We start from the raw sequence: 21,569 nt of genomic DNA on the forward strand, positions 1-21,569 counted from the left end.
CTATACTTGGTTTTCAATTCAAATTAAAAATTTTATATAATTATTATGGTAATTTTTTAACATTTCTTAATCATTTTTTCAACTTGAGGTATCTTTTTTGTTTAAAAAACTGATCAAGTATTTTATTATATTAACTTAAGACTGGATTTACCTTTAGGATTAAAAAAAAAATTCAGTAAACCTAATTTGCGAGGAGACAATAGTTCATTAAAATTTATGTAAATCCGCCACTAATTCACGTTCATAGTGTATCATAGGCTATGTTCACATTTATGGTGTATTAAAGGCTATGTTATTCTACATTTAAATTTATGTATGTTATAATAAAGTTAGCAACATTTTAAATCATTATAAATTTCTTGAGGCAAGGTTTCATAAATAATTTACACTAAAATTGAATTTTAAATATTACACAATTATATAAATATATATATATATATATATATATATATATATATATATATATAACTTATATATTGTCCATAATATCATCTGTAAAATAAAAATAAATATACAATAAGTACCCTTTAAAACATTTTTGTTTTAAAATCAAGCAGAATTATTTATAAATATAATAGCAATTTTAATTAAACACAAAAACACATAATTAAAATAGGTATATCACCTTGACATAATTACTATCACACACAGTATTTAATTAAACAATTATTCAAATTAATTAACTTGAATATATAAATATTAATTATAGATTTTAATAGCTTTTTCTAAATAATTTAATCGTGTGCGTTTAGTTTTGTTGGGATGTTCCATGCCCAACCACGGTCGATTACATTGTCCTTGAGCTGAAAACAATAATTTTATATAAATAATTAAAAATTAATACATCTAAGTACAATGAAAATTTAATTAAAGCCGGGTTTACATGACGACAGTCACAGTCAGGACAGTGATTGTCAAGAAACTACTTCCGTGTAAATATAATGGCAACTACTGCCACACTGTCAACTGTTAGCTATCGAGCTCAGTTAGATAATTAACAGTAAATACTCGACAATGTGACAGAAACTTCTATCGTGTATGTAATATTACATATATTGGTAATAACTACCATACTGTCAACTAGTAATCGCATGATTTTTGTACATTGTTGTTATTAATTATCAAATGTTCTACGTGAATTTAATTTTAATGTTTAAATTAAAATAGTTAAAAATTAAAAATCATGAAGAGCATCCTTATTTATGGGATAAAACCACAATGGACTTCATGATTAATGTATTAATATATATATATATTTTTTAATTTTTAAATTCATTTTTCCTTAGTTGATAAACAGTACACCAAAATATTAATATATTTATAATACCTAAGTTATTCCAACTTTGTATCCATTTATTACTGTAAGAGGATCTCTCTTCTTTCAGTATCGTTCATGATAATATTATTATAATTTATTATTCAATGAATAAATATTATTTTCAAAAACACCTGTGGTAATTTCATAATATAAAAAAAACAATACAAATTACAAAAAAAAAAAACCTGTAGTGCGAGAGAACGTATGTGTAACATAAATACTAATAGGAGTATGACAGAGTAACGGGCCCCAGCACTCGGACGCTGATACAGCGCTTTTAACAGATGGTCTAGAATTGTTGCCGCTAGTAGCGCCATCTAGTTCATCCAGTCTTGTTATTATCAAAGCGGTCTCAGTGGAAAAATCTATGGCAGGGCGCAAAGAAGGAATGCACAATAATGAAAAAAATGTTGGTCGTGCTGTGGCTATTTCGCTGGACAAACTATATACTCAAAATTTAAAAATTAGAAATAATGTAAACTTACAGGTTGGAGGTGTTTTGAAATCTTGCAAGTTCATAACATGAGAATCCGGTATAAAAGTAGCTCTTACTCCTTGACAAATTGCAAATTTATACTAAAATAGAAAATGTAATTAAAAAAGATATTTTTCAAGCCAGAAAAATTATTTTACTTTTTCCAGCTCTTTATCTGGAATTCCAGTCTTGTTAACAATTCGTTCTTTTACATCTGCTAAAGTTTCTTCCTAAAAAAAAAAAAATAAATAAAAAAAAAAAAAAATAAAAAAAATTATTAAAACTTAATAAATATAATATTTATTTAAAAGTAGAAAAAATTTCTATGTAATTTCATATTATTTCTGGTATTTGTGACTGTTATTTATGCTAAGCTAATAAGAGAAATTTAATTACATTCCAATAAATGAGATGAAAAAATGTATTAAGGGCATATTTTGAAATTTAGAAAACTTATTTTATGATTTTAACCTTTTATATATTTTTTTTTTTTGTTTACTCTCCATAACCAACATAATATTTATAAATAATAAACAAGTATTGATAGTTAATGTTCAGTTCAATGCGTATAAAATATATAAATATAGTAGAGCTCAGATTATCCGAACTTCCAATTAACCAGACAAAAAAAAAAGTTTGGTTTTTTAATAACTTTTAATAACTTGTAAATAGGACTACTGCTCCATGCTAATTGAAGCATGGAAATGTATAAAAAATTGCACTTAAGGTAAGTCGTAAAATAAGTTACCGAAGCAAGCTGAGGACACCCAAAACATGAAATTAAATGTTGAAATAGGTAAAATACAGGAGTGTATAAACCAAGTACACGCATATGGGGATTGCGATGAAGATAATATAAATGAGTAGTTGCTTATGGACATAAGTGATTTTGGATATTAAATACTTACAGACAGCGGCATAGCCTGGTTAGTTAACGGGATTAATCATTACTAATAATGACTAAAATTAGTTATTAGTAGAGAACGGATTTCTATGTAAATACATATTTTTTATTAAAAAGATATATTTAAGATTCGATAAGAAATGTTCATAATTTAAATTATTCCTATTAACATGATGCTATTTTTATTTTACATATTTTACTTATTTGTAAATATTTTTAAACATATTTTATCATTTCATCATTCATACGTGTTCTTTGTACATAAGTACAAGAAATTATTTCAAATTTAGATCCAGTAACTTCTATCGCTATTAGAAAAGCTCAAAATATTATGCAAAATGAAACATTAAAAACTAATTAAATTTTCATCTCAGTGAATTTTAGTTTTATTGCACATACATTTACAAAATTAGAAACAAAAATATGTCCTTAAATGAAAGTATCTAAATTGTCGAATCAACGATTGCAAAATGAGAACTCGTAAGCGGACCAATAGATGTTGTAAAAAAGAAAATTCATGCTGTTACAGAAAAAAATTCCAGGCTATATTGATTTTCAATAATGAGAGACATAATGAGTGGCAGACACCTTTCTAAAAATTTGGAATTATTTCCCTCTGATATAATGCGCTTCAAATATGCTTTAATCAACCAATGTAGGTTGATGTGGAACGATCATTTAGCCGTTTTAAAAATATTTTCAGATCTCATAGGCAACATTAATATTTGATAATTAAAAAATATTGTAATAATTCAATGCAACAAACACTTTAATAATTTAATAATTAAATTTTTTTTTTTTTAATTACATTATTTTCCTACATATTTGGATGTTTTTAGCACTTATTTTATAAATTATACTTACATATATATGTACATATTTCTGTATTTTTATTACATATAAATCCGTTCCCTACTCATTAGTCAAATGTGTCACCAGTGCTTTTGAGTTAAAAGCTTTGTTTTTCAAGAACTTAAAAATATTTAAGGAAATTTAATTCCAATTTTGTTATTGGGTATAGAGTTATCTTTTTCAATGCATTTTTATTCTACCATATGGATATATTGGTTATTAATTATTGTTATTATATTATTAAATATTTGTGGTTAATAAAATATGTTTCAATAAGATTTAATTTGAAGTTTTATTTTGCCACTTACAACATAAAATACACTGCACACCACTGGTTAGAAGGCATACATGATTTAATACCAACTATTAATTTAAAACAAATCCACACTTATGAGTAAAATGGTCTAAAACAGCTAGCTGTTTGATAGTATACTAATATCTTATAATATCTTACTAAGTTTTTTTAAATCTATATAATTCAATATTATTAATTTTAATTCTTTACTTACATGTATAATTTTAATTAAAAAAGGAGTACCAAATGTAGAATATACTTCTTTAGAGAAATGATTTACAGGAACTAATAATTCATTTTCACTAAGTTCCATCTCATTTTTGGGTATTTCTTCTATTCTATTTACATTTATAAATTAAAATTAAAATTAATAAAATAATGGGCACATAAATGTAATTATATTTTATAACAAACCTATAATATTTGGACGGAAATGATGAATTAGCTTCAGGAATTCTTACTCCAGGATTGAACCATTTAGATATTTTAGCAGATATGATTTCTACTGTTCTATAAATTTATTTTAATATAATATTTATTCTAAGAAAGATAATTTATTTTTAAATTTCTTACCTAAATTGTCCAGATCCTTCAGGTGATAATTCTACACTGTCACGTAATACTTCATAAAAATGAGCACTTGATCCATCATTCTTATTTAAATATAAGATTATTTCCCTTTCATCTTTTATTTTTGGACCACACCAAACAATCTATAAAATAAATCATAAAACTGTAAATAATAGAGAATCATATTTAAAGAATACTCCACTTAACTTACTTTGACAGGTTTCTTGCTTTCTAACTCATCAACAGGCATGTGCATTTCTTGATAAAAGAATTTCTTGGGATACCTTTTTCCATAGCTATTATTAGAAATTAGGTCACGAATTTGTCCACCATAAGAGTACCCAATTGGCTCACCAGGACATTCTTTTTGACCGCTGCTAAAACAAGGAATATGAATACAAGAAAATAAAATGTACTAATGAAAACTCTATACATACTTAATACTTAAATAAATCTGTAATTTTCTTTGGTCGACAGCTACTCTTTCAGCAACTGCTTGTAATAAATCAGGGTACGATGTCCATCCAGGTAATCCCAAGGTAAACCCGGGATCATTAGGAATAAGTTTATCACAAAATGTTACATATGCTTGAGAACAAATATTCCTAAAAAGATTTTAAATTAATAGCCATAAATATATACTTTTTTTTCATTGAAAATATACTTAAAATGATCAATAACACTAAGATAATTTCTTATAAGTTCTTCTTTTTGATAAATTAATATTTCACCATATGTTGAAGTCTGCATAATCTTGAATTAAAAATATGTTAGACTTAATAATAATAATTAAAAAAAATTATATCATTAGTATTCATACTTCGCAGATTGGATCTTCAGGTTTAGTAATTTTTTCTACTTCATTTTTGTTAGTTTCTTTATAAACTGCAAGTTTTGTGTTCTCATCAAAACCAGCTCGTTTGTTCATGATATTCATAAGAGAATCTAGAAAAATATAAACAAAACTTGACTTAGTTTTATTTAAAAAAATAATAATAATGTTTTATTATTTGAAAGTTAACACTTACCTATTGTTGTTTCATACGTCACAAAATAGTAACCACAATAAACTAATAGCCTTTCTTCGGGTATAAACAGTTTAAAAAAAATCAAAGACTGATTATTTCTATCAAATGGTAATAATGAATTCATGCTTGGCTCAACTAACTCTAGCCAAATATTCCAAGTAGTTGCTGAACTGTCTTGTAAATCTTGAATAGTTTTTAAAGCATTTGCTTCCATATCAAGATATGTAGGTCTTAAAGAATCATGCTTACTAGTAATTAGAGGCCAAATTCTAATTTGATTAGAATGATATTTCTAAAAAAAATTTATAATTTACAATTGTTTTGAAAATATTTAAATGTAACTTACAAAAGTGTCTGCCAACAATTTATGTACTTCTTTCAAAGTATTTGTCTTTTTTACTTTGACTGTACGGACAGCAGACTGATCTAAATCAAACAAGTCTAATCCTAAATAACTATCAAAACAGTCTTCTAAGACCACTTGTACATTGGTGTATATATGCAAATCATTTCGTTCTTTTCGGCGTATAGTTTCAATACGTTTCTCATCTTGCAATCGTTCTACCAACTAAACACATACAAAATCATCAACATAATACCCTAAATACAGCATATTGTATTAGATTTTTTAGCTTAATTGGACAAGATTGTTTGAGGATAGTATTAGCTATTATACCTACTTCTTTTGGTATGTCATTGATAGTCACTTCTTGAAGAACATTTTTAAGTTCAGAATCACGTATATAAACTAACATATAAGCATTTGTACATTGTTTTATTGGCATCATGTTCTCATCACCGTCATTACCACCAAAATTATGTTCAATTGCTTCTTCTTTAGGACATCTTGATACAACATCATCGTCAAATTTACACCACTTAAATTAAATTAATTTGTTAATAGGTAATATAAAAAAATATTGATTGTAGAAATACTTTGCCATCTCCTTTAGGATTAATGAATACAACATAATGTCCACCGTGGTTATCTCCACTATGAACAAGTACAGCATGTAATATATAATCAGCTGGAGTTTGTTCCTTTACTTTTAAATACTCATCTAAATTGATTTTATCATAAAATTCAAATCTAAAACAAATATTTTAAAATATAAGATATAAATATTCTAAAACTAATTATAAATTTGGTTTTTACCTATCATTGAATTTCACAGAACTGTCTGTAACTGGATCATATTGAAATCGCATAAGGTGTAAATAAAATACAGGAGGAAACGAAGCAAATATGACACCCTTTTCAGCATCTTGTAAGCCATATTCACCAGCATCATATCTATTATCTCCATCTAGTATCTCAACTTGAATATAATCTTTAAATGACTCGTAAACTAAAAAGTGATATGTGACACAAAATTAAAAATTATTGTATATTATTTTCATTTTTTTTTTTTTTTTTTTTTAATATTCATAGGAAATATTAAAAAAATTATTTGAAAAAATCAATGCCCAAAAATTATTTTACAATTATAAGATAATTGTTCTTCTAGTTGTTAATATAGTATTTTCAAATTACATTTTGCATGATGAATAATAAATTAAATATATACTAAATTTAATATAACTTAAAATTGAATAATACAATAAATTATAGTTTTGAATTACTTACTGTTTTTTTTCCCTTTAATATTAAGCTGGATATCATAAAATGTTTCTGTCCGCTTAGAAGTGTAATCCACATTTTTACAGTTTATATATGACTAAAAATACATGGTAATTGATAATTATTTTATATAAATAAAATATTATTAATGTATTTGAAAGTAAAAAAATAACTTACAATCATTTTACCCTCGAATAACTTTGGTATTGTTCCTTCAACACACGTTCCTTTCATTTTATTTTCCAATTTGTCAAGCAACTTCAATAAAAATCAATAAACACAATTAAACATTTATTTTATTTTATTTAGAATAATTCACATACAACTCTCAAAAATTCTTGAACATCATGTTGCATAAATGAATCAAGTGTTTCCCATCCAAAGCTCTTAGTTAACTTTTTTGTACCAACAGGCTTATCATAGAACTGAAGCTCATGAAATACTCGTTGCAACGCCAAAGCAACACTTTTATTGCTATCATCACTTTCAGTGGGCATTTTATATACAGCCTAAAAATAAATATTGGAATCAGAAATGTGAAAAATATAAAATTATTTTATTTACTTTGCGTAGCTGATTAGTAAAATATAATGCTTGTAATAATGAGTTCATATAACAAGTTGCACCTTGGTTTTTCAAACCCACATAACCAGTATGTTTTTTCGAATCCCAACTAACACCATGAGGTGCATCAGCTGTTACAGAAACCTATTATAAAGAAATATTAAATTGTTAAATATTTAAACATTCATTTAAAAATATAATTTATTAAATAATTTAAATAAATCAAATATTTTTATCAGTGACATTTTTTGTAAGTCATGCTAAATGAAAATTGGAAATTTTTCCAAACAAATATTTAACTTACTTCAAATATAACAACATCATTTTTAATGAATCCTTTAGTTTCATCAATTATATCATCCCAAGACATGAAAAAGCTAAATCCCCAATCATTCTCCTTGGGATAAAACAAATGTTGAATTTTACGCTCAATATTCGCTATACCTTCTTTTTGTGATATTACACGAAGTTCGGCACTAGCATTGACACTCCAAGAAGTATTTTCTGAATCACCATTACACTAATATAAAAAAATGTAGCAATGAATAATTTATAATATTAATATAAATGTAATGTTAAGCTAAATATTACATACTTGAAGAAAAAACCCAACAGAAGGTTGAGCCGGTTTTGCTGATCGATTATCTTGGCTTACTCTATGCATGATCATAATTTTCCAAGGAAGATCACGTACATAACAAGGAGGCGATAGTCTTTGTTCTTTAGATTTACTAAAATTTTCAATTGCATACCTAAAAGTGGCTTCAGGTCGTGCATTATCTAAAAAAAAAAAAAAGTATCATTAATGCTTTATTATTTCTTACATTATTGTAGTCTGAATAATATTAACTTCAAAAATAAAAATATTTCAACTTTTTTTTTAATAAAGGTAATATTTATAAATAAAAAACTATCATCATATAGGTATGAATAAATGTACAGTAAATCTATAGGTGTATCATATATTTTTAACTTAGCATCCACCTGAGAAAAGTTGGTTATAACTAGGGAACGGATTTATATGTAAATGCATATTTTTATTAAAACGAGGTATTTAAGATTCGATAAGAAATGTTTATGATTTAAATCATTCCTATTAAAATTATGATACTTTTATTTTACATAGTTTTACATATTTTGGTATAATTACATATTTTTACATATTTCACTAATTTTTAAATATTTTTAAACATATTTTTATCATTTCATCATTCATGCGTCTTCTTCGTACGAAAATACAAGAAATTATTTAAAAATTATATCCAGAAACTTTTATCTCTACTGGCAAAGCTCAAAATATTATGCAAAATGAAACATTGAAAATAATTTAATTTTAATTAAAAATAATTTAACAAAATTATTAATAAAAAATACTTCACCAAATGATAGTATGCAAATTGTTGAATCAGCGATTAAAACTCGTAAGCGGACCAATAGATGTCGTAAAAAAGAAAATTCATGCTGTTACAGAAAAAAATTCCAGGCAATATTGATTTTAAAACAATCAATGACATAATAAATGGTAGACAACCTTTTAAAAATTTGGAATTATCGCCTTCTGATAGTATGCACTTGAAATATGCTTTTAATACATCGGTTGATGTGAAACGATAATTTAGCCGCTTTAAAAGTATTTTGATACCTAATAGGAGACATTTAACATTTGATAATTTACAAGATATTTTAATAATTCAATGCAACAAATCTTTTTGATAATTTAATAATAATAATCACTTTTTTTTAAATTTTTTTTTCCCCACATATTTGGATGTTTTTAGCACATATTTTATAAATTATACTTACATATATATGTACATATTTCTGTATTTTTATTACATATAAATCCGTTCCCTAGTTATAACTAATAATCAAGACTAGAAAGTTTTATCTTTAATTGCATATACATTTTTAGTAAATCTTAGAATATACTATGATGTAAATTTGTTTCATATGAACCTCATGTTATACAAACATTTATTTTGTCAGCTTTTGCATATTTATTATTTTTAGACATATTTTCATGTAATAACGAAAAAAAAAACTGTATAATTAAATTTATTTTATAATTAATTTTCTCTGAATAAATATCTAAAACAAGATCTAGAATTAATACAGTTCCGCTTAGAATTTATTTATCTCCACTATTCCTAATCATTTAGGAGATTGGAATTCTCTAATTTTATCAATTAATAAAAAAAAATTTTAAAAATACAACTTTGTAGAGATTAATAATTGTTAATAACAGAATTTAAATAAATAAATAAATATAATATTTCAAAAACAACTATATTGATAATTGTTTTTTTTTTTTTAGTTTTATTTTGCATATTTTCCCATTTCTAGCGCTAAATATAAACTACATTAGTGTTTTAACTTCTGAATCATGCTTAAAATAATATTAATGAAGTATAAAATAGGATAATTAACAGATATTGTGCAAGTATAATATTATGATAAATTTAATTTTGAAAAAAAAAATTAATATCTATTATATTATTGTGAAGATTGGTTTAAATTAACACAAATTACAGTTCAACTTAACAAGCATACAGTTATTAAATACAAATCTACAATTAAGTTATTATCATTGTTCATAAATTAACAAATAATTACCTTCTTCCATTTCTACATCATTCGAAGCAATGGGAATGCCCTCAGGTACCTCATCTACTAAATCAGTATTCATTGGCATCTCTCGAGTTTCTCTTAACATCAAAGGCACATTCAATACCTCATTAGTGAGGACTAAAAATAAATAAAATATAACCTTTTAATAATAACGGGTTTTGTTTTTTTCTTGATTTTTTGTATTACATTTTAAATATTGGTAATATTGGTAAACAAATACATTTGATACATGTTAAGCAAAGAAAAAGAAAAATATATTTTAATAAAATCATATCATATAGCACATTATTTTCTAAAAGTACATTCACAAAGCAAGTGAACATCAAAATCAAATAAAAATATTAATTTAACTTGTTATAAAAACCATGTTAATTAGAAAAATGTTGGACCCAAAAGGAGAAATAAATTTAATAGGTTTTGTATTAAACTTACATTACTATAATATACTAATACTATAATAAGTTGATATAGTTTACCCTACTCAGCACTTCTTAACATTTTGTGACAGGGATCACTGCAAAAATAATCATACAATAAGCCACAACAGCCTTCCTCCACTAAGTTTATAAGGTAAAACTATTATTATAATAGCTAATTTTATCATAAACTAATAACACCTGTCCATGTTGATAATGCTACAAAAAATTAGATGATAAGTTGCTACAACTAATAAGGGGCCACAGGCTACAGGTTAAGGAACCGCTGCACAATTCCATTAAATATTCAAATTATTTATTTTAAAATATTAACACCACAATATTATCTATTAAATAGATAACACAAAATTAATTATATTGAATACAAAAAAATATATATATCCTACATAACATTAAAATAAACAATTATTTTTTTGTATTATATATGGCTTCTTTTGATATGGATGAGTAATTTTTTTTTTTTTTTTTAATATATTGAAGTATAGTACAATGCAAATTATGTCTGGAATTGAAGGAGGATACTTTCAATTTAATTTTTAAGATTTAAATTTAAAGATTTTAAAAAGAAAACACCAAAAACTAATATTCTTATATTTAATGATTTTAGTTTTTCATAGTTAGCAATTTGATTAATTTTAATGTTATATAAATTGGTATTATAAGCAAAGAACCACAAAACAACTTTTCTGAACCACTACTGATTTTTTTTATCAAACATTTCATTAGGATACTACAATACTGTGTGTAATATATTGAAATGATGATCATACAAAACCAAAATACAATACTTTTAAGAATGATTATGAAAATCATAACAGATAAATTTGATGAACAAAGACACAAAGAATTTTACTATTTATGTTTATATTAGTTCATTCATTTTTAAGTTAAGTATTTGTAATAATTTACTAACATTAATATTAATTAGCAAATAATCTATCTATACTATATATAAAATTGTAAGGGTTTTCCTTCAACCGAGAAATATACTAAACCGATTTGGCTGAAATTTTTTTTGGCTGAAACCCGACACTCTGCTGAAGGTTTTAGTACCACTTTTGTCAGTAAAAAAGTTCATAAAAGTTCATAAAAAATTAAAAACAATTGTACCTATATTGTGCGTATATCAATACGAGATTGATTATTTAAATATTAAAGCGCTTCAAATTGGACGAATGACTATATTATGTCCTAAGTGCCATGCAAAAAAATGGAAAGATGAAACCCATAGACTTTGCTGCGCTGACGGTAAAGTTGTTTTACACCAATTTAAGGATCTTCCAGACCTAATTAAAAGTTTAATTGATAATTCTCACCATCTATCAAAACATTTCTTTGATAATTCTAGACGGTATAATACTCTGTTTCAAATTACATAATTTGGAGCAAACGAAATAGCTGAAGGGAACTTCATGCCCTTTTTTAAAATTCAGGGTCAAGTGCATCATTTAATAGGTAGTTTATTACCCGAAATTGGAAATAATGCTAAATTTTTACAAATGTATTTTATGTCAGAATCGGATCAAATATCTATTCGAACAAATATAATTCCAAATTTAAAAAGAGGTCTCATTGAATCATTGCAAACAGTTTTGCGTGAAAATAATCACCTCATACACAGCTTCAGATCTAATCTGGAGTCGAGGTCTTTTGATGAGTGGCAAAACTTTAAGTTAATTATTCATGCTGACAGAGTTCCTCAAGATGAACACAGAGGTCAATATAATGCACCTACCATCGATGAAGTAGCTGTATTATTAGTTAATGAAGATAAAGGTCCCAGAGATATAGTTCTGCACGGTCGGAGTGGACACTTGAGTCGAGTTTCCGAATTGAATAGATCTTATGATGCACTGCAATGTCTATTGATGTATACTAGAGGCGAAGACGGTTATCACATTAATATTTTACAGAAAAATAACCAAAATCGAACAAAAACTGTCTCCTGCATGCAATTTTATTCTTATAGGTTTATGGTTAGAGAAACAAGTCTAAATCATCTACATTATTACAAAACATTATTCAGCCAATAAGTCGTAGATTTGATGGCAAAAATGATTTCTGAAAGGTGTAATAATGAGTTTATGGGTGGCATGGTGATTTCCGTCAAACTTTACCAGTAATCCCTAAAGGTACTCGAGCTGATGTCGTTAATGCTTGCTTAAAATCTTCCCCTATATGGAACTATGTTGAAAAACTTTATTTGCGAACAAACATGAGAGTTTATTTATGTGGAGGGGACGATACTTTTCCAGCACAGTTGTTGAAAATTGGAAATGGAACTTTAGAAAATGAAAATGGTTACATTTCTGTCAATCACACGATTGGACGGGTGGTCAATAACGTGGAAGAGTTGATTTCTACAGTTTATCCTGACATTTTTAATCTGTCCAATAAATCTTATCAGTGGTTATGTGAAAGAGCTATTATCTCTCCGAGAAATGTAACAGCAGGAAAAATTAATGATATCATCCTTCTAAAATTCGATGGACACTCAAGTGAATATCTATCTATTGATACAATTACATCAACAGATGATGCTATTCATTATCCACAAGAATTTCTCAATTCTCTTTCTCCTTCGGGATTTCCTCCTCATAAGCTAAAATTAAAAATTGGTGCTCCAATTACATTATTACGTAATCTTCAACCACCGAACTTATGTAACGGTACAAGATTACAAATAAAATCGTTGCGAAATAATATAGAAGCCGTAATTCTTACAGGGCCAGTGAAAGGAGAAATTGCATTTATTCCAAGAATTCCCGTTTTCTTCCAAACAACTTCAATTCCCGGTTAAAGTTTCTTTTGCCATTACCATAAACAAAGCGCAAGGTCAAACATTCAAGTATGTTGGCATAGATCTTCGTACAGAGTGCTTCTCACATGGGCATATATACGTGGTATTTTCTCGAACTGGGGACCCGAATCATCTTATGATTTTAATTTCAACAGGAAATATAACAAAAAGCATCATATAATCAGAAGTATTATAAAATTCTTATTTTAATTCTTTTTTTTTTCTTTTTTATTCTTCATCAACTTCAATCAAATTCTTTATCAACCATAAATTATTTCTTTTTTATCTGTATTTATTTTTATCATTTATAACGCTAGAAAAATTTCAATCCGTTTTCATTAACCGTTTTTTTATATTTACTTGCTGATCACATTAAACAATAATAACAATAATATTTGAATAAAAAATTCTACATATCATGGTCCGAAGGCAAAATAAACAACCAATCACGGGCGAAGCTGTGACGGGTCGGCTAGTCGTAATATATAGAACATGTTAAATAATTTGAGCAATTATTTATTTTTTAGAAAAATAGATTCACTTTTAATGAATGTTAGACATAGATCATGTCTGAAAATACAATAAATGTTTTCACAAACATCAAAGATACAATGTTCATATAGTTATAAACGTACCCTACCATTTATTTAAATCTTTATCATCTTTCATAAAATTATACCAATAGTTTCCGAAGTCATCATAATGGTAACAGTCAAAAATAACTCATTATTATTGTCCATTAACACAGTTATAACATATTAATTAAATCCTACATGAATGTTAATAAAATACTTTGTAGTATAAATTAAATAAGAAATGAAAAATTTGCAAATAACTTTTGGCTTTTATATTAATATTTTAAAAAATGTTCAAAATGTACCACAGATATTAATCAATAGTTTATTTTAAAAATATTAGGCATTCATAACTTAACAGGCTTTTATCAAATTCAAATTACAAAATATCTGTAAAAAAACAAATGGTCAGGATGAATTTTGAATAATTATTATAACCCTTTAACATTTAAAAAAACCTTTAAAAGATTGTTGGATTTTTTTTTTTTTTTTTTTTTGATAGGTTATCATTCAATGAAGGTATTTTTAAGTTGGTCTAGAGTATATCAACTGTAAAATATTGTAAATACGACCTTTGAAAAGTTAAAACGCTATCAAACCACGTAGCAACAGTATAATACGAAATACTTTAAATAAATCAAAATAAAATACAGCTGAATCCTAATTACACTCACGCAGTAGATAACAGTAATATAAACAGTGCAAAGTTAATTACAGAGCGACAGAAGTAACACTACGGGGACGAAAGCATAACAAATGAAAAAAGTCTGATGCGCATGAACCGTATAAAAACAATAACTCGCAAGTAATCGTTTTGTCGTATTATAAAAAACGAATAACCGTCTTGACGACGTGGGACGGCGGCAACCGCGCCACAGAGCATCCCTTTCTCATCGTCGATTACCTTCCGAGATATCCATTTCCTCCGGAACGTCATTTTCACTGTCCCGTTCGACCATGTGGTTCATAATACAGGGCACAGGACTCGTTTTAGACTTTTTTCTCCTCTTCCGTCTGCCGAACGGTATGGCACTGCGCTTGTTTTCCGAATTTTTCTCGGCCAAAACGAACTTGACTGGTTTACTCAGTGCACGCCCAATTTCTGCGGCCGTCAACCACAGTGGTATGAGCCTATATTGTACACGATCGTCCAGACAATGTGGTGCTGGAACCAAGTCGGATGATTAAACATCCAAATCGTGAATGAAAGGGGTCGTTTGGATTTCGCGGTGGCGGCAACAGATATACGAATTACACGACGATACGGGAAAGGAATAACAAACAAAATGGCCGTGTGCGGAGAAACAACACCGCTCAGTACATCAAGCCGGTCACATGGACGGGGCAACGGAAACGAGCAGTGCGTCCCAAACGTTGGTATGAATCATGGAGTATCACTGAATGTTGACGATGATAATGACACGACGACACACGTCTAGGGAGAATGAGGAGCGTCTAAACTATAAAGTAATCTAAACACAGGAATGTACCTTATGCATTCTGCATATGCGCGTAATTTATTCACCACTATCATAATGTTAACGAATGAATCTCCACAGGAAAAATTTTTTGTGTCCGTATTTAATATTGCCTACATTTAGCTTCGTTTTTGCAGCTATCAAAATGTGATAACATTGATAAAACGATAACATAATTTTTATTATAATAATTTTATATATTGCTAAATTTAAATTTAAATAGTTAAATACAATACTAGTTAAATAAATTTAATAATACACAATTCGAAAAAAAAACACAATATTCACTTACGATCGTCATTTAAAAGGTAATATTCAAAAGTAATAAAAATATTATATTTCATTACTCTCATATTTTTTCATAACTCTAATTTCAAAGTGCCATATTTTAATCTTTATTAAACAAGAACAATGAATTAATTGTAAGATACAGCAATACTCAATTATGGCACCAAAATGAAATTGGTTAATTAAGGTTTACTACAGCTGATAGAGCGGAATTGGCAGGTAGCTGATTTTATTTTATATAATACTATACTACCATCTATACTGGTTCCTATTCAAAGGGTATTAAATGATGTCCACGATTCTGTAGAAGAAACAACATTAAAATGTTTATATCATAGTAAGAGTGTTATGAGCCAAATAGTAAAATCTATTAATAATCCAATTTAGTATTTTAAATACTGTGCAAGATAATTTTGCCACAAATTTAGGAAGAGATGATTTTTGTATTTAGAAATGACTAAATCTGTGTTGATGGGACCTATGGTTTAAACTTTAAACAGTTAGGTAGGCTTTTATTATAAAAATACAAAATATTAAACCTAATTATAACATTTGTATTATATTTCGCATGAAGTATTCGCAATGAATTGTGTATTTTTAAACTACGATATTGTGTTTTTTTTTCTAATTGTGTTTTATTAAATTTATTTAACTATTTTAATTTAAATTTAGCAATATATATAAAACTATTATAATAAAAATGATGTTATCGTTTTATCAATGTTATCACATTTTAATAGCTGCAAAAAAGGGGCTAAATGTAGGCAATATTATATACGGTCACAAAAAATTTTTTCCTGCGAAGATCCATTCGTTAATGTTAGGCTGTTATCAATATATTATATCAAATCACTATAATAATATGAGTTATGAATCTAACTATTCAAAATTTGAACATACTACATACGAATTTTACATTTTTTTGGGCTTCAACCATTTTCAGTAAATAAATCATTATACATACAAGATATATTTGAAAAAATAATCAAAACAGCAATAACTAATCTAATATGTTAAGATGGGTTTTATTAATGTTTATTTATATCTATATTTACCCAATTACCTATTTGAACATTTCATAAACCAGACTTTATCAAAATTTATCACACAAAGGCTATTTACTAAATTTTGTATTGAGTATTAACAATACAATTCACAAACATCTTAAACATAAAAATTCATTATATAATATCTATATAAATGACTAATAAGTTTAAGTATGAATTATCAAAACCAACTAGTGTAATGTGTCGAGTTATGAGTTCAACACGGTTACACAATATTAGGATGTAAGGATTTTAGAGTTAGATTAATAACTTTATCAAGAATACTTATTACGTTATTACTGATATTTTATTTAACACTTTTTAATTTAACATCAACATAGACATAGCAAATGATAGTAACAAATATAAGCGGAGCGTATATACTGGATGGCTGAATACATTTGGTTGCTAATGCTGTTTCGCAAATTTTTCCAATTCGAAATTTTGCGACTCACACGTGATTCATATTACTTCAATTAATTTCTTCATGGTTATAGTTGTAAATACGTAGTAACTATAATATACGAATGAAAAAATAATGTATACATAGTACATTACACTATAGTTGAAACTAAACATCTCAATAACAAAAAAAATTATAACGAAATTGAACATTATTATTTAATAGCTAAAATAAAATTATAATATATTATTTAGATACAGTGGCGTATAGAGGTTTTCATTTTGGAGGGGGCCGATTATTGAATATATTGATATATTGAAAACGCTCGACGCATGCCGTTAGTTTGTAGGTGGTATGAAGAGGTTCTCGAATAAGCTATACTGAATGTGGATGTAGGCGACTGGAATAGGTCCGACTCGAACTGTCGACCTTGATCAGTAATGATCGTATCGGGTACACCGAAACGTGCTATCCAGTTTGACGTTAATAGGTGAGCGACTACGCATGCGGATATATTTTCCAGCGGCTATACGTCTAGCCAGTGAGTAAATACTTAAATCCCTTGGACGGAGATAGTGGACTAACCAGATCGATGTGGATGTGCTTGAAACGTCGCTCGGATGGAGCGAAAGGCGTAATACTGGTCGTCTTGTGTCTGTGCACGTTGGCATGGTTTGCAGTATCGGGTCCAGTGAGTTATTTTGCGGTTCATGTCCGGCCAGCAGTATCTCGACTTGATGAGCGAGAATGTGGCTCGAATTCTGTCATGAGCCTGACCGTGTAATCCGTTAAATACTCGATGCCGGTGTATTGACGGTACGTACATACGTGCTTTGTCAATCGAGTAGTCCGTATATAGTTTGCCGTCAGGTGAATCGCGTGGCTGTAGAAATGAATGTACAACTGTAGTTGTAATGAGCTTCGGACGTTGATAATTGCCTGGAGCTGCTGGTCGATATCCCATTGTCGTAGGGCAACTGATTTAAGCAGAATAGACACTATAATTACTCGTCAGTTAAAAGTAAAGACAAATTATTGGATTAATGTGCTAACTCGAGTATGTTCTGTAGTGAAGTCATTAGCTAGCCATGGATTACCATTTAGAGGAACTGAAGAAAGGTATGGATCTTCTATTGCTAATAGTGGTAATTTTATTATGGCAATGGAATTAGTTGCAGAATATGATCCTTTTTTGTCTCAGCATATAAGTAAATATGGGAATCCAGGTAAAGGAAATACATCGTATTTATCTTTTTATACTTATGAGCAATTCATAAGTATAATCATAGGCACAATTTGGGGGGGGGGCTTGGGTGTGCTTAGCACTCCCATTTTCAAAATTAGCACCCCCAAATGTGTTAATGTTAATTTACATTTAAATACTTATTAGGTACTCATTATGTATAGAAAAACATAATAGTTTTTGAGTTCTTTTGTATAAATATATAAATTTTTATACAATACAAAAATATTTCGCGATACGAAAAAAAAAATATCTTTGCTATAGGGTAAAAGTTTCAAGTTTCTAGCCATATTACTTTTGGAATTATGACTAAATAACTAAAATTTGAAATGTGAAAGTCTTATTTACAGCGTATTTTTATCATTTCAGGACATTTTTTTCCTCATGTCTAGAAAAACTATTATGATTTTAAAAAATGACCTATCTAAAGTACCACCGCATGCCAATTTAAAATCTAAAATAGTCCTAGAAAAAACTTTTGGGCCAGTATTTCTATCCGAAAAAGTGTTAAACAAATAAAATACAAACATCATTATAAAACCATAATATCCTTTGCTTCAGTCAAAATCTAAAAGTGATCATGTGATAAAACATTTGTGTTTATAGACAGGTAATTCGCTATACGTGCAATAAAAATATAAAATTATAGTAAATAATTTAAATTTAGAAATATTCATATATTTACCAAATATTTTAGTAACTGTTGAATTGTACGGTTTGCGGGTGTCTATAACCATTAAGGTACATGAAAAAGATAGAAGGGCTTCAGCACCCCCAGTTTTTTCATTGCAATTGCGCCCCTGAGTATAATGTCAGAAAAAGTAATAGAAACAATAATTAATGAAGTAAAAGTGGCAACATACTTCTCAATTAGTATTGATTCAACCCCAGATGTAACTCACATTTAACAACTTTCTTTTATTATAAGGTATGTATTACCAAATGGAGAACCAGTGGAACGTTTTATTGGATTCATTGACGATGCTGGGCATAAGGTAGAGTCGTTAACTGAGGCTATATTTTCCATATTGAAGAAATATGACTTAAATGTTTGTTTTCTTAGGGGCCAGTCTTATGGTAACGCCAAAAATATGTCTGGCATATATTCCGATGTCCAAACAAGAATTAAAGATGTTATTTCCTTAGCTGATTTTGTTCCCTGTTCCACTCATTCGCTAATTCTCGTTGGAATGTGTGCTGCTAGTTGTTGCGAAAAAGCAAACAATTTTTTTTCATTCACCCAAAACTTTTATGTTTATTTCTCTTATAACTTATAGCTAGAGCTTATTAAAAAGTACAATAATTTCACTCTTAAGAGTTTATCAGATACTCGTTGGTCTACTCGAGATGATGCTTGTCATAGTTTGAAAATAAATTGGGCTGGCATGAAAAAAGCATTAATAGATTTGATACATGATAAACTACAGAAACCACTTACAAGGTCAGAAGCTGAAAGACTACTTCGACAACTTAATAGACTAGAAACATCATTTATGACTGAGTTTTGGAACGATGTACTTCATACATTTAATAAAACAAGTAAACTATTACAGTCTGTTCAAATAAATTTGAGATTGTAGTAGAATTATATAATTAATTAGTTGCTTATGTTAAATATGCTTCTTTCTTAAGTAAGAAATGTTTCAAACATATGAAGATGCAGTAAAAGAAAAATGTAGATTGTAATAAAATTCCGGAATTTGAAAATAAACCAAGAAAACGAAAAAAACATTTTGATGAATCCAATGATCCTGTTCATACATTTGATAGCCAAAACAATTTTAAAACAATACATTTTATGTCATTGTGACAATTTAACAGTTGAACTCAACAAAAGGAAATCTGCTATGACTGTATACAGTGGCGTAGATACAATTTTTTTCTGGGGGGGGGGTTGTTTAAGAGTAAGTTTTTAAGTGTTCTTAGTATATCTTAAAACAAGGTCATATGTCATAATATTACATTTAAAATGGTATTATTATTATGTCCCGTATTTAATGAAAATTATTTTGTTATTCAATTTTTAATATATACCTAATCATAGTAAAATCAAAATATTTTACTATAATATGTAAATATTAATAAATAATAATCAAATATCAATAAAAAAAATTTGTGTAGGGAGGGTGGAAACCCCTTACACCCTCCCCGTAACTACGCCACTGACTGTATAATATCTAATTATATCCGTAAATACAGCTTTATTTTAAAAATATATGAACTAAACCCTTCACAAATACGTGCAAATGCAAAAAAATGAGATCTATAAACAAAATCTAGATGAATCTTTTGAAAATTAATGTGTTAATTTTTAAAGTGTATTGAAATTAACCATCAACTCTCCTAAAACGCTATTAGACATGAATAAATTTATAAAAGAAAAATAATTAGTTACAAATTTTCCATATGTTGATGTAGCTTTAAGAATTTTCCTTTGTAATTTGGCCTCCAACTGTTCAAGTGAAAGGTCTTTTTCTACACTCCATCAAATAAAAAAATATTTAAGATCATCTATGTCTTGCAGTTCTAAACATAGAAGCTACTCATACAAAGAGCTTATATTACTCAGATGCGATAAAAAAACATTTACAGCAAAACAAGCAAGAAAAAAAACTGAAGTAACGATTTTATATATTATAATGTATTTAATAGTATGTTATGTATTTTATGTTTATTTGTTTATTTTATAATTTATTGGTATATTACCTATATTCTGTTATTTTTTACCTATTATAATATATTAATAATATTTACCAATCACTGCATTTACTAATTTTTTTCTTTCTTTTTTTTTTAATTTTATTTATCTAAATACCAAATTAGATACCACAAATCCTTATAATTAGTATTATTAGTACTACTTATCAAATAGTTTTAAATTTAATTATAAGCAAAATGAGGGGCGCTAAAATTTTGTTGCCCACGGGCTCCAAAATCTTAAATACGGCCCTGGTGTTGGGCGAACACCGCCGCAGTTTTCAGTTTAGCTTTAATTAAACAACTGCCTGGATGACATATTTCTACGCCACATGTTATTATCGCAG

The 21,569-nt window shown here is 27.5% G+C and overlaps 2 protein-coding genes across 4 annotated transcripts; one reads left to right on the top strand and one right to left on the bottom strand.

The window, feature by feature from the left end:
* Nucleotides 1-607: 607 nt before the first annotated feature.
* Nucleotides 608-15,509, bottom strand: LOC112682992 (ubiquitin carboxyl-terminal hydrolase 7). Of its 3 annotated transcripts, none has more exons than XM_025553801.1 (23): nt 14,972-15,509; nt 10,241-10,372; nt 8,223-8,407; nt 7,932-8,147; nt 7,628-7,771; nt 7,387-7,572; nt 7,241-7,321; nt 7,070-7,160; nt 6,599-6,791; nt 6,379-6,532; nt 6,119-6,320; nt 5,789-6,003; nt 5,443-5,734; nt 5,235-5,359; nt 5,079-5,167; nt 4,852-5,019; nt 4,626-4,791; nt 4,418-4,557; nt 4,259-4,354; nt 4,059-4,182; nt 1,952-2,023; nt 1,804-1,894; nt 608-803 (listed from the first exon to the last, which is right to left on the bottom strand). In XM_025553801.1, exons 1-23 carry the CDS (start codon nt 15,033-15,035, stop codon nt 700-702), a joined length of 3,330 nt encoding a protein of 1,109 aa, XP_025409586.1. In that variant the 5' UTR covers nt 15,036-15,509; the 3' UTR covers nt 608-699. The 3 variants fall into 3 exon arrangements, with proteins under 3 accessions (XP_025409586.1, XP_025409584.1, XP_025409585.1); XM_025553799.1 differs by having other exon boundaries at nt 5,789-6,010; nt 6,123-6,320; nt 14,972-15,507; XM_025553800.1 differs by having other exon boundaries at nt 700-803; nt 4,626-4,788; nt 5,789-6,010; nt 6,123-6,320; nt 14,972-15,506.
* LOC112682972 lies at nt 15,354-19,802 on the top strand. Its single transcript, XM_025553771.1, has 3 exons — nt 15,354-15,444; nt 18,353-18,524; nt 19,454-19,802. The coding sequence occupies exons 1-3, from the start codon at nt 15,354-15,356 to the stop codon at nt 19,800-19,802; spliced, it is 612 nt and encodes a 203-aa protein (XP_025409556.1).
* Nucleotides 19,803-21,569: the final 1,767 nt, after the last annotated feature.

The sequence above is a fragment of the Sipha flava genome, unplaced genomic scaffold, assembly GCF_003268045.1.
Source record: "Sipha flava isolate LNK unplaced genomic scaffold, YSA_version1 217_pilon_pilon, whole genome shotgun sequence".
Taxonomy (NCBI): domain Eukaryota; kingdom Metazoa; phylum Arthropoda; class Insecta; order Hemiptera; family Aphididae; genus Sipha; species Sipha flava.

Excerpts from the sequence above, each read along its gene's own strand:
- LOC112682992 (XM_025553799.1), bottom strand. The coding sequence starts at position 15,035 with ATGAACCACATGGTCGAACGGGACAGTGAAAATGACGTTCCGGAGGAA. Across the intron at positions 8,148-8,222 it reads CTGTTGGGTTTTTTCTTCAA|TGTAATGGTGATTCAGAAAA; the intron begins GTATGTAATATT and ends TTTTTATATTAG. Across the intron at positions 6,533-6,598 it reads TCTGTGAAATTCAATGATAG|ATTTGAATTTTATGATAAAA; the intron begins GTAAAAACCAAA and ends TATTTGTTTTAG.
- LOC112682972 (XM_025553771.1), top strand. The coding sequence starts at position 15,354 with ATGGCCGTGTGCGGAGAAACAACACCGCTCAGTACATCAAGCCGGTCA. Across the intron at positions 15,445-18,352 it reads GCAGTGCGTCCCAAACGTTG|TGAAGTCATTAGCTAGCCAT; the intron begins GTATGAATCATG and ends TATGTTCTGTAG. Across the intron at positions 18,525-19,453 it reads CCAGGTAAAGGAAATACATC|GTATGTATTACCAAATGGAG; the intron begins GTATTTATCTTT and ends TTTTATTATAAG.